The sequence below is a fragment of the Melozone crissalis genome, unplaced genomic scaffold, assembly GCF_028551555.1.
Source record: "Melozone crissalis strain CALT ecotype California unplaced genomic scaffold, PUWL_Pcris_2 ptg000014l_1, whole genome shotgun sequence".
Taxonomy (NCBI): Eukaryota; Metazoa; Chordata; class Aves; order Passeriformes; family Passerellidae; genus Melozone; species Melozone crissalis.
Window position 1 is genome coordinate 17,491,683 of NW_026535792.1, and position 12,737 is coordinate 17,504,419.

At 53.1% G+C, this 12,737-nt stretch overlaps 1 protein-coding gene across 1 annotated transcript in view; it reads left to right on the forward strand.

Annotated features, from left to right (window-relative positions):
* HCN4 (hyperpolarization activated cyclic nucleotide gated potassium channel 4) overlaps window positions 1-12,737 on the forward strand; it is a 101,782-nt gene that overhangs the window by 67,074 nt on the left and 21,971 nt on the right. Inside the window, exon 4 of the mRNA XM_054272383.1 lies at window positions 4,403-4,621. Coding sequence (XP_054128358.1) covers window positions 4,403-4,621 — 219 coding nt within the window. The remainder of the gene's footprint in view (window positions 1-4,402; window positions 4,622-12,737) is intronic.

Below are 12,737 nucleotides of genomic sequence, written 5' to 3' on the forward strand. Positions count from 1 at the left end.
AGACATCTCCTGAGTTCTCCAAATGTTAATGGTGTAAATCAGGCATAACATTGTTCTTTGGGGGCTTTGTCTGAGACAAAGATGGTGCTGCTCTTCCTCTGCTCTGGGGTTTCCCACTTGGCACTCCATAAACCAGCCCTCGTTTCCATGCTGCAGGGAAAGAAGATTCATCACCTCCATGATGGGATTACATCCCTATCCCAAGAACTTCCAGTACTTCTCCATGTCTTTACTCATCTCACTCCTCCTCTCCAGGGAGGCTTCAAGCAGGCACACTCACATGTACATCAGAACCAAAATACTCTGTCAGACACCACAGTTTGCCTCCAGGTGCTTCTGTAAGGTACTACAGAACCCAGCAGTGCCTTTGAAGTGTTCCAGGGAAGTGCCTCCAAGTATTCAAAGGTGGATCTGAGACTCTAATGCCAGAGAAGCCCTTCCAGCACTGCCAGTGTGGATGTTAAAAACAAACCAGTCAGAAACTGCTTCAAAGTCATTTCAGTGCCTTTTGCAGAGTCTCTTGGGGCCTGTGAGATAACCCCCTCTTAACTGTGAGCAGGCACAGAGCTGTAGCTCTGCTTTTGCATGCTTTGGGATTTGCTTAACGAGGAGGAGTCATTTTCCCCTTGCAGTTAAAGGCCTCGTTTCCCTGCCCTGATGGGCCATTTTAGCCACTCCAGTATCTGTGGAGTGGTGCTGCAGTGGGGGCTGGTGTAGCTGGGTGTTAGATAGGGTATGGCTCTTACAGGAATGAGCTGTGGCACTGTGAGGCACCTGGTGCTGATAAACCCGTGGCCACACTGCATCTGGAACATCTTCTAGTCTGGCCTCAAGTACTGAGGGCTTGACCTGTCTGCTCATCCTGGGGAAAACAAAAAACCTGAAAGCTAAAGAGGTACCAGGAGCTGAAAGTGAAGAATCATCACAGAGCATCCAGTGCTCTTCACACTTGGTTCCCTAAACGTAATTGCTCTGAAAGGCTTCCCCTTCACAGGAGTGCCTCTCTCTGAGCAGTGCTTGATGTGCTCAGGGTTTGTTTGGAAAGCTCTGTGCTTTCCTGCAGCTCCCACCCCCCAGTCTGTCATCCCTTAGCCATCCCTCAGTCTGGCACCCTCAGCCTGTCCTCACAGGAGCCCTGCTGCTGCTGCTGGGGCTCAGAGCTGTGCAATTCCCAGGGAATTCTGTGCATGCTGGATGTCAGAGTTTTGGATGGCTAATTCCTACAAAACACTGGCAAGCTTCCTTGTAAACAGCACTCCTGAGCAGCAAGTTGCTGGAAGAATGGCTTTTAAACCTCCAGCCTGCCTGGTACCCAGATGTTCACAGCCACTAAAGAGCCTGGCTGCCAGTTTTCCAGCTCAGCTATTACTGCTCTGTCTGCCCAGATTCCCTTTGGAATTCCCTCAGCTTCCTTTGTCCCTGCTCTCAGGTCTGTGCTGGAGCTGTGCTGCCCTGTTAAACTACTGCCACACTGAACTCAGAGGGCAGCAGCATCCCTGCAACAGCCAGAGAGGGATGGGAAGGAATTCATTCAGCAAGGGAAGGGACAGGGCAGCTGCACTGTGCCCCAGCACCATGGGCTGTGACACTCCACAGCACTGGCAGTGAGCTCCCACCTTTGCAGGGATGCAGCATTTGGAGCAGAGTGGCCAAATGTGACAGCTGCCTGCTGCTGCCTCAGCGTGAGGGACAATGGATGGGCTAAAGTCACAGCAGCTGCCATCCCTGAGTGCAGGGCTGTGGCCTCAGAGTGCCAGGAGTGCAGGGCTGAGGGAAGGGGGCTCCTGGGAGGGCAGGATGCCTGTGGCAGCTCTGTGAGAGGCCTGGTGCCCACACAGAGCAGAAATGGATTTGCAAAACGCCACCAAACCTGGGGGTGGAAACCAAAAATGCCACAAAATCTGGAGGTGGAAACAAAAAATGGCACAGAACCTGGGGGTGGAAACCAAAAATGCCACAGAACCTGGGGGCACCCAGCACTTCTTTGGCCAGGCTCAGATCCCAGCACAGCCTGGAGGCAGTGGAGCAGGAGGGGTCACTCCTTTGGCCTCACACCTCTGGCAGCTCCTGTAGTCAGACCCTTCCTGCGCCCTGGCCAGGGGACAAACACCCTGTGCCCTGTCCTGCCCTGTGTGCAGCTCCTTTGGGCTCCTCACACATGAGCCTAGGGCACAGCCGGCCCAGTCACCAATGGCCACTTTGTCTCTGGCCCCTGTCTCTTGGCTCCAGGGTGGTTTTTCCAGGTTCCTGCTCTGTTGGGAGGTGAGCCCAGACAGGCTGGCACCAGCAGCAGGAGCAGTCCCTGCTGGGCTGTGCCTGTGCCACTGCTCCCTTGTCAGCTCTGCTGTCACTTGTGTGGCTTTGCCCTTCTTGCTGCAGTGGGAATCCGCCCTGGCTTGCATAATGAAACTGAATCTGGCCAGGTAATGCTATCAGCTGCCTTTGTCCATGTGCTTATCTCCTAACCCAGCACCAGCCCTGGGCAGAGGTTCCATCCAGCCCTGTGCCCAGCTCTGTCACTGTTTGCTCCCTGTAAGGTCAGTGAGAACTTTCCATGGGCATCAGTGGCACTGAGAGCTGCCTGCAGGGAGGCCATCAGCCACTCCCTGGCTGTGATGAGACACCTCCAGGAGATGCCCAGTGAGTTCCAGAGCTCCCAGCACTACTGGCCACTGGTGCTCTGGATGGAGAATTCCTTGTTTATTGCCAAGCCAGCAGCTGGCCTGTGCAGGGACCTTCCAAGCTGCCACAGCACCTCTGTCTGCACAACTCCATCCATAACCTTGGCCCCTTCCAGGAACAGGGAGCAGCTGAGCAATGCCCAGTGCTGTCACCCAGCAGAGGCATTTTCACCTCCTTGCAGGAGCCATGTGTGATGCCAGAGCAGTTACTTGTCAAGGTTTCACAGCAAGAACTTGCTGGCAGATAATGCCCACAGGATGACAAATGCACCTCAAGCTGTTCCATGAGCTCAGGCTAAACCTGAGTGCTGTCTCACCAGGGAACTTGTGCTGGTTTTTCTCTCTGTGCCATGCTGAGGTGCTGCCTGTGTGGAGAGCGCAAGGTGTCTCAGCACTCTCTCCTGGCAGGATGTTGCTGCTCTCAAATGAAACCATTTGTAGTTCCTCAGCTCTCTGAAAAAACCCAGTTTTGCTGAGAAGAACTTGCTGTCCAGACATTACCAACTTCATTTTCTGCCCTTCTCATGTCCCCAGGTAATGAGCAGAGACCCTGGCCATTTCCTAAATTGCTGGGCAGTGATTTTCCTCACTCTCAGATCCTGCTGCTGGCAGCCTTGCTCAGGCTCTCTGTTTCAGTTCTCAGTTCAAGTCCATTTCCCAGGGGAGGAAATGATTTGCTTCAGTTCCCTTTCCCACTTGTGGGTAATTGTGAAAATCTCCCAGTGTATCATCTGGATTTATCCCAGATTACCAGCAGGACACCCTGGCTGCCTTCCCTGATGGAAAAAGCACACGGAGTCTCTAAAAACCAGGGCCAAAGTGCTGATCTCAGATCTGGGATCTGGGCTTGTTTTTCCAAATGGACTGAGCTGGGCTTGCGGGGCCGTGAGGGCTCTGAAATTAAATTTCTTGTGTAACAAAGAGTAAATTTCTTGTGTTGAGGTGCCTCCAACAGGGATTTTTGGGTGCAGTTGAGGGCGTTGAGGTATAGGGTATTAGTGAGGGATAGAGAAGTTATGGGGGCATTGAGGTGTAGGGGCTCAGTGAGAGATATGGGAGCTCTGAGGGGTTTGACCTGTAGAGTCTCAGAGATCTGGGAGTTATGGGGCTATGGGGGCATTGAGATGTAGGGGTTCAGTGAGGGATATGGGAGTTATGGGGGCATTCAGATGTAGGGGCTCTATGAGGGATACAGGAGTTATAAGGCTATGGGGGCATTGAGATGTAGGGTCTCAGTGAGGGATATGGGAGTTATGGGGGCTCTGAGGGGTTTGAGGTGTAGGGGTTTAGTGAGGCGGATATAGTAGTTCTGAGACTATGGGGGCATTGAAGTGTAGGGTCTCAGTGAGGGATATAGGAGTTATGGGGGCATTGAGGTGTAGGGGTTCAGTGAGTGATACAGGAGTTATGGGGACTCTGAGAGGTTTGGGGTGTAGGGGTTCAGTGAGAGATATAGCAGTTCTGAGGCTATGGGGACATTGAGGTGTAGGGTCTCAGTGAGGGATATGGGAGTTATGGGGGCTCTGAGTGATCTGGGAGTTGAGACCCCATATCCCTCCTTGCTTGCAAAGACCCCCCCAGCCCTCCAAGCTGCCAAAGAATGAAATTTCCTGTGTAACACATCAAGGTGCCTCTGACAGGGATTTTGGGGTGCAGTGCCAGGGGTGCTTTCCTGGCCCATGGCCCTGTCCCCGTGCTGAAGCTGTGCCCTGTCCCTGCAGAACGACTCCTGGGGGAAGCAGTACTCCTATGCCCTGTTCAAGGCCATGAGCCACATGCTGTGCATCGGCTACGGGCAGCAGGCGCCGGTGGGGATGTCGGACGTGTGGCTCACCATGCTCAGCATGATTGTGGGGGCCACCTGCTACGCCATGTTCATCGGCCACGCCACCGCCCTCATCCAGTCCCTGGACTCGTCCCGCCGCCAGTACCAGGAGAAGGTAAGGACAGCCCTGCTGGGCTGGGCTTTGGGCTGGCTAGGGGGAGCCTGGGGTGGTCTCTGTGCTGTCCAAAGGGAGCCCAGGGTGGTCTCTGTGCTGTCTGGGGGGAGCCTGGGCTGGTCTCTGTGTTCCTCTGGAGGGAGCCTGGGGTGGTCTCTGTGATATCTGGAGGGAGGATGGGGTGGTCTCTGTGCTGTCCAGAGGAAGGCTGGGGTGGTCTCTGTGATATCTGGAGGGAGCCCATCGTGGTCTCTGTGATATCTGGAGGGAGTCCAGGGTGGTCTCTGTGCTGTCCAGAGGGAGGCCAGGGTGTCTTTGTGATATCCAGAGGGAGGCTGGGGTGGTCTCTGTGCTGTCTGGAGGAAGGATGGGATGATCTCTGTGATATCTGGACAGAGCCCGGGGTGGTCTCTGTGATATCCAGAGGGAGCCCAGGGTGGTCTCTGTGATATCTGGAGAGTGGCCAGGGTGGTCTCTGTGCCGTCCAGAGGGAGGCTGGGATGGTCTCTGTGCTGCCTAGGGTGGTCTCTGTGATATCCAGAGGGAGGACTGGGTGGTCTCTGTGCTGTCCGGGGGGAGCCCAGGGTGGTCTCTGTGATATCTATGGGGAGGCTGGAGTGGTCTCTGTGGTGCCTGGAGGGAGGCCAAGGTGGTCTCTGTGATATCTGGAGGAAGCCCAGGGTAGTCTCTGCTCTCCAGAGGGAGCCTGGGCTGGTCTCTGTGCTACCCAGGGTGGTTTCTGTGATATCCAGAGGGAGCCCAGGGTGGTCTCTGTGATATCCAGAGGGAGCCCAGGGTGGTCTCTGTGCTGTCCAGAGGGAGCCCAGCGTGGTTTCCTTGCTGTCCTGAGGGACCCAGCACTGTCAGTGTGAGAGGCCAGGGCTCTGTTCCTTGCCCCCTCATCCCCATTCAGGCACTCCCACACCCTCAGGAGGAAACAGAAGCAGGATCAGTTAACAGCAGGGCAGGGAGATGGTTGTTGTTGTCTCTGCCTGTCATTGTACACCAGCGTTATCAATGTCACCAGTACCTAAAATTTTAAGTAACTTCTTCCTTTCCCACATCTTGTTTCAAACCCCAAGTGAATGTTCCAGAATGTGCAGCTTTTGTTTAGCAAGTGCCCTCTTTGAAAGTATCCAGATTATTCACTCCAGTGCTCTGAGTGAAGCTGCAGAACAGCCCCCAAAGCCCAGATCAAGGCTCAGGAGCTCAGAGCAGGTTCCCCAGGTAGCTGTGGAATTAATGGCACCATTGTTGGACTGCAGAAAGGAGGGCACAGCCAGAAATGTCACATCTGATCAGACTGCCACAGTCACTGAATCTGTGAGCTGGGCAGGGCATCCAAAAAATGCAGCTGCCCTCACTTATGGGGCTGGGGAGGTTTTATGGCCAGGGTCTCGTGGGTACATTCGATCTGGAGATTTAAGAAGAGGAATTGTTCCTATTCTGACCCTGCCAGGTGCAGTTTAGGTGAGAGGGGAGCTGTGATTCAAGTGGGGAAACTGTGACCAGCAGGTCCTGCTCAGGTGGATTTTGAGTTCAGGAAGAAGGTGGGATGACCTTGGAACAGGTTTGAGACACAGGAATTCCAATGGGAGGAGAGCAGGGCAGAGAGGGAGAGCAAAGGAGACCAGTGATTGACTCATGCTTGGAGCATAGGGAAGATCCCAAACCACATCTAGAGCTGAAGGAGGGGAATGCCCAGGAGAAGAGTGTGGAGGCCTGGCATGCATCCAGAGCATCCAGAGTTTTAGCTCTGTGTCACAGCTGAGCCAGGCTGATCCCCACAGAGAGCAGGGCACGCCAAAGAGAAGGACACTGCAGCACTGGGAGTGCAGGCTGATCAAATCTCAGGATGCAGAGTATTTATTCAAATGTGTTTGAAGTAGCACAGAAGTCAAGGACTGATCTGCAAAGCCAACCACCTGGGCAGCCTGGCACAGGCAGCCCTGCACCTGCAGCACTGGGCACTCTGGGCTCTGCCTCCAGCCTGAGCTCACACAAGGGCACAGCTCGACCCTGGCACTGGGATCCCTGGCACAGCTCAGGGAAATCAATGCCCAGGAAGGCAGCAGGGACTGCAGAGGGGATGCCAGGGACAGTGGGGAGGGTGAAAGCCTCGTTAGAATGTGGGGATGTGAGTGAGAGGGTTAACAGACCCAGGAGAGGAGCTCTGGCAGAGGGGACAGGGTTGAACCAAGGGTGTATTTCCTGTGGCAGGTTCATCTCCCAAGTTATCCTGTGAGGATCAAAGCCTCAGGGATTGAGTACATTCATTTTCCTCTCACAAATGGGAGAAGTGATGGCCTAAAAACAAATATGTATTTACTTTGTGCATTCCTTAGCACTTGAATAGCCATGATTAAAATGAGGCTGCTGCGTGATTTGCAGCCCTGCAACTCAATTTAGTTCAGTCCTCCTGGGACAAAGTGTCTGCTGAAGCACATTAGAGAGAGAATCTCAACAAGTTTGGAGGTTGATTGGTAGGAGCCAGCAGCGATTGAGAGAGCTCTGCTGAGCACCCTGTGGGCTCTGCCTGTCCCCCAGCACAGCTCAGCCTGCAGGGGCCTGGGGAGCTGTGCTGGGAGTGGCCAAGGAAAGGGACACCATGGAGGGGGAGAGGAACAGCACAAACACAAACAGGAGAGGAGGTTACAGCTGGAACTGCCCTGGGAGGCTTTGCTGTGCAGGACCCTCAGGACAAGGCTCAGGAGTGGGGTTTTGGGGAGGTTTCAGATTGTCCAGACCTCTGCCAGCCCACTGGTTCTTCCCTTGGACAAGCAGGGCTTTGGAAAAGAGGAGTAAAAGCCAAGCTGTGCTGTCTGTTGGCTTCAGGAGCAGGCTTGTCTCACTCTGCCTTGGATTCTCTGAACACTGGGACATTGAATCCCTGTCCTGTCAGAATCTCCTCCTGGACCCTCTCCCTTCATGCTGTGCTGGTTGTGCAAGGCAGGGCTGGGTGGATCCATGGGGTGGCAGGAACCATGGGGAATTCAGAGGGAATGCCCCCTCCAAGCCAGGGAGCTGCTGAGGTTCCTGGGTGCCCGGGCACAGTCCCTGTGGCACAGAGCCCTCCCAGCATGGAGGGGGCACAGCCATGGTGCAGGGCCAGCCCTGGCCCTCCAGATAGGAGCAGCTCTTTGGATGGGGCTCTCTGAAGGGATTGTTTGACCTCCAGCCCCAGAGGCAAAGTGAGGAGGGACCTGTCTGTCCCATCAGAGTTTCCCATGGTGACAGAGTCAGCAGCAGGATCAGGAGCTGAGCTTCTCTCTTAACCTCACCTGGAGTTTAACTCCACAGTATCCTGGCATGTTTCCTGCACATGAGACACCAGCACAGCTCCTTCCTGAGGGGTTCTGGCAGGACAATGTCCCCAGGTGCTGTTGTGCAGTGTGGAGCTGAATCTGAATGGATGGGACAGCTCTGACCAAGAGCTGAGCCTGTTCTCACCCAGGGCTCCCTGGCACTGTGCTCAGCTGGGCACACCTTCCTGGCTTCCCAGAGCCTCCCTGAGCTCATCTCTGCTCCCACATTCATTTTCTGTCACATCAGTGGGTTAGAAGAGCTTTTTTTTGAGCCCATGAGTGCCAGAGCTGGTGCAGGTACTGGTGAGGGGGGTCAAGGATAGGAGCAGGGGTACAAGACCCTCTGCAGCTGTTGATGGATCAGCTCCAGCCTTTATTCATTACTGGCTGCAGAATTCCACCCCAGCCTGTGTAACTGTGGCTCACATCAGAGGAAGGTTGTTCCCTGCCCAGGAGAGGAATAAACCAGCCAGATATGCCTGTTATTTTCATGCTTTTTGCAGGTTCTCCTAATAATTTCTTTCCCTAATCCTGCAGCTCAGCTGGATTAGTATTTCTGTCAAGTCACCCTCTCCTCCTCCCCAGTGCTCTGTAACCTTGAGGGTGGGGAGGGTGATGTTGCTGCTCTCTGCAGCTCCTTGGAACAGGGCAAGGATGCTCAGCCCCCATAGTGAGAAATGATGCTCACTTGCAAAAATTGAAAGGTTTATTAAAACCTTATCAAAAATACAACAGAAGGCTGAATAGAGAAAATATTACAGCACCAGGAGCAGAGGATTTTTCCCACCATGTGCTCATCCACACAATGGAGGTTTTACTTTTTAGCCCTTTAGTTCCCCCAAAGTTTTGTCCATCTGTCCAGTGGTGGAGATCCCTTCCTGACATCCTGGCTGGAGCTCAGGTGCTGCCACAGTAAGGAGCTGACCCTCCCAAACATCCCAAACCCAGGTCACCCCTGGTAACAACACAAGGGTAGTAAAACTTAGCTCTAAATCTCTAAAACTTCTCTTAATACATATACATGATGTTTGCCTTTTAATTGTGAGAGTCAGCCATCACACCACTCATCTATCCCAGTCAGGGTCACTCTCCCATCCCAGTGGGTGCAGGGAGGCTCAGCTCCCCAGGAACACCCAGAGCAGGGACTGCAGTGATGCCTTGTGAAGGCTGACCTAGAACAGAGGCTAGATTGAGCTAAAGAATATAGTAGGGATTTTTTAAAAGGATACCCTCAATGGATCCACCTTGGGCAGCACAACCCCAAATGGCCACAGAATGGACCACAGGTCATGGGGTCTCACACTTTTATAAGTTTTGGTCCATTTGCAAATTGGAGTTAATTGTCCAATTACAGCTCCAGCCCATGAAGTCCCATCCTTCAGTCCATGTTGTTTATGCCCTTGGGCCTGAGATTTGGATCATTTGTCCTTGGTCCCCAGCTAGAGCAGGAATTGTTTTGTCTCCCTGCTCTGTGCACAGAGCTCAGCATCCCCTAACATGAACCCAGACCCACACGCTAAAGCGGCACAGAATGTGAAAATATAAAAGCAAAAACCTGAGCCATCACTGAGAGGCAGAGCTTGCTGCTGTCAGCACTGCAGAGCCCACTGAAGCCCTAATCTCTCCTTCCAGAGCCTCATCTCTCCACTCCTCCTCCTCCCTCAGCAGTCCATGCAGTGCCTCTTGTTCTTAAAATACCTCTTGACTGGGTAAGGACTTGCACTTTCTCTTTCATTGGGCTCTTCACAGCCTCTTTGCCTGGGCTCCCCCAGCCCAGGGGGGCTTCACAGTGGCACCCCAATAATGCTCCTATGGAAATCCTCATGTTCAAGGGTTCCTTTTCTTGTTAAAGCAGAATTTCAAACATGGCCAAGGTCTTTGCCATGTTTAGATCAGAAGTGTTACCCAGCAGTGTCTCTGAAGCAGCATGTGCTGCAGCAGGATTGGAGGGGACACTGGAGACAGAATCACTTCAGAATCCTGCAGAGCACTGCCAGCACTTCCCTCAGCTCCTCACACCTCTGCACAGCCCACAGCTCATCCCTGCTCTGCCTTTCCAAGCACTTCATTGTGCAGCTGGAACATTGCAGCCCTCCTGTCAGCACCCTGAACTCAGCAAAGAGAAACTGGGGAAGGTTTAGTCATGGGAAAGGCTGAAATAAAGCAACTGGAATGTTCTATCTCTGTTTGGCATGTTGGACCAGGATTTGTTGGGGAAGAATCCAGACAGTGCCCTTGGCCTGCCCACTGCTCTGAGAGCTGGGGACCTGTCCTGGGGTCAGGCAGTCCTTGCTCCTTCTTGAACACCAGTATAATAATAGTTTTAGTTTAACAGTAAAATAACAGTTTTACTATCAACAAGTTTAAAGAGGGATTTGGGCTTTTTTATGCTCCATGAGGAAACAGTGGAACTCACAACTCCAGGGTGCTGCAGAGCTCCAGAGTCTCATTAACCTCAGAATATTTAGACAAATTGACTTGAGGAAAACCTTTCAGGTGTTGCTGAGTGCCCAGATGCAGATCCAGCCCCTGGCATGGGAATCCCAGATCTGCTTTGTCAGTGGGCAGGAGCTGGAGTCCCTCTCCTGCTCCCCATGAGCCTGTGCAGGGAACTGGGGGCACAGATCCTTCCTGGATAATCCCAGCAGCCTGGCACCGTGCCCACAGAGCTGATTAACCCTTTGCTGGAGCTGTGGTGGGCACAGACACACTGTGGTGGCTCTGGGAGCCTGCAGTGGGCACACACTGCCACTGCTCCCTGCCACTGAGCTGCCAGGGGGAATCTCACATGCTCTACCACTCTGGGCAGGGTTGGAAGTGACATTCCAGAGAGGACTGGTCACCAGGAAGTTCTCAGGGATTGTCCCCACATTCCCTGAGCTCCCAGGCATTCTGGAGGAGTCTCCTCCTGAGCCAGCACCCATGGTGGAGGTCAGGGAAGATGCAGAGCTCACTCACTCCTTGGGTAATGCGTGTGAAGGAGAGGGCAGGGAGTGCAGCACTCTAGAAATTAAAGGTGTTTGCAGCACTTAATCAAATGCAAAATGTAATCAAATTTCCTAATTGGAAAAAGTTTGGAGAGCCTGGCTTTATCCTGTCATGCCAGCACTGGGTTTTCGTTCCCTCTGTGCAGAGATGGCCTGAGCACTGCTGTGTCCCACACTACTGTCAATCAAAGCAGCCTGGGCTGATAACAAGGCTGATAAATGATGGCTCCAGTGATGGTGTCAGGGCCCCAGCTTTGCTTTTCTGCAGTCAGGGGGTTCTGGATGCTCTGCAGAGCCAAAAGAATGCAAAAAACAGGTAATGGGGTGTTCATGTCAGCCAGAAACTCAGAAATTGTGTCAGTTGGTTTAGGTTTATTTAATCCTTTCCCTGAAAGAATCCTGGGTTGGTTATAAAACAGAAATATTTGTTTCATGAAAACCTCATAGCTTCTTTTCAGAAAGCCTTGAGGTGCAAACTGCCTTAACCAGACCAGGGCTGAGCAGTTCCTGCTCCTGCAGGAGAATGGGTCACTGGTGAACCTAATTTACCCATTCCTGAGAGCAGGCTCATTCTGAGGCTGTAAAACATGGCAGGAACAGCTCAGATTGTGACATCTCCACCTGGCCTGGTAGGCAGACTGGTCCTTCTGCCCTGTGACCACCATGTGGCACCTGCCTGTGTTGTCCTGGCAAGGGAACCTCCCTGCCCAGGGAGGGGGTTCAGACTTCAGTATCAGTCTGGGAATTCATGTTGGCACTGGAGCTGTACATAAATAGATAGATAGATAGATAGATAGATAGATAAATAAATAAATAGCTGAAGAGCTGATGCTGCAGCACACACAGCCCCTGCTCCCCTGTCCCCATCTCCAGCCTTTGGGGGCACATCTCACCTCATTCCCCCACTTTTGCTCTACTGCTGGTCCCTTTGCCCTGTCCCATTCTGGATGTGTGGTTCCAGTGACCTGACATCTCCACAATGTCCTGGGATATTTCTAAAGATGGATTGGCCATGGCCAGAAGTGCCCTGTGCTGGCCTGGTGCCTTCTGGCAGGATGTGGCCTCTCCAGCCCTGCAAGGCACTCCCTTCAGGGCCATTCCCAGGGCAACCAGGCTGTTCCATGGCCCTGATGTGCAGGTTTATCCATATTGCATCCCCTGGGCATGCACAGGATTAGACCTCAGACCACAACATTTCATGCAGAGGGATTTGTCCCACAGCTCCTGCGTTTGCCTTCCTCAGAGCCCTGAGCAGCAGAGATGTCAGAGGCAAACAGGGGGTTCATCAGGCTCATTATTGATCCTGCTCAGCCCAGTGCCACCTCCCAGCCCAGGAAGGGGATTGTCCAAAATTCCTGCTTGAACAGGAATGAGACTGTCCAAAATCCCTGCCTGAACAGGAGTGGGATTGCCCAAAATTCCTGCCTGAACAGGAATGAGATTGCCCAAAATCTGTGCTTGAACAGGAATGGGACTGTCCAAAATCCCTGCCTGAATGGGACTGTCCAAAAATCCTGCCTGAACAGGAATGGGGTTCTCCAAAATCCCTGCCTGAACAGGAATGAGACTGTCCAAAATCCCTGCCTGAACAGGAGCTCATTCTTGGTCCTGCTCAGCCCACTGCCACCTCCCAGCCCAGGAAAGGGATTGTCCAAAATTCCTGCCTGAACAGAAATGGGATTCTCCAAAATCCCTGCCTGAACAGGAGCTGATGGGACTGAGGGGAGGCAACTCACAGCCATCCCCAGTGCCAGGAATGTGGACAGAAGTGGGAGAAAAGCTCCAGGAATTGTCTGTACCACAGCAAGAGATCAGGAGCCTGAC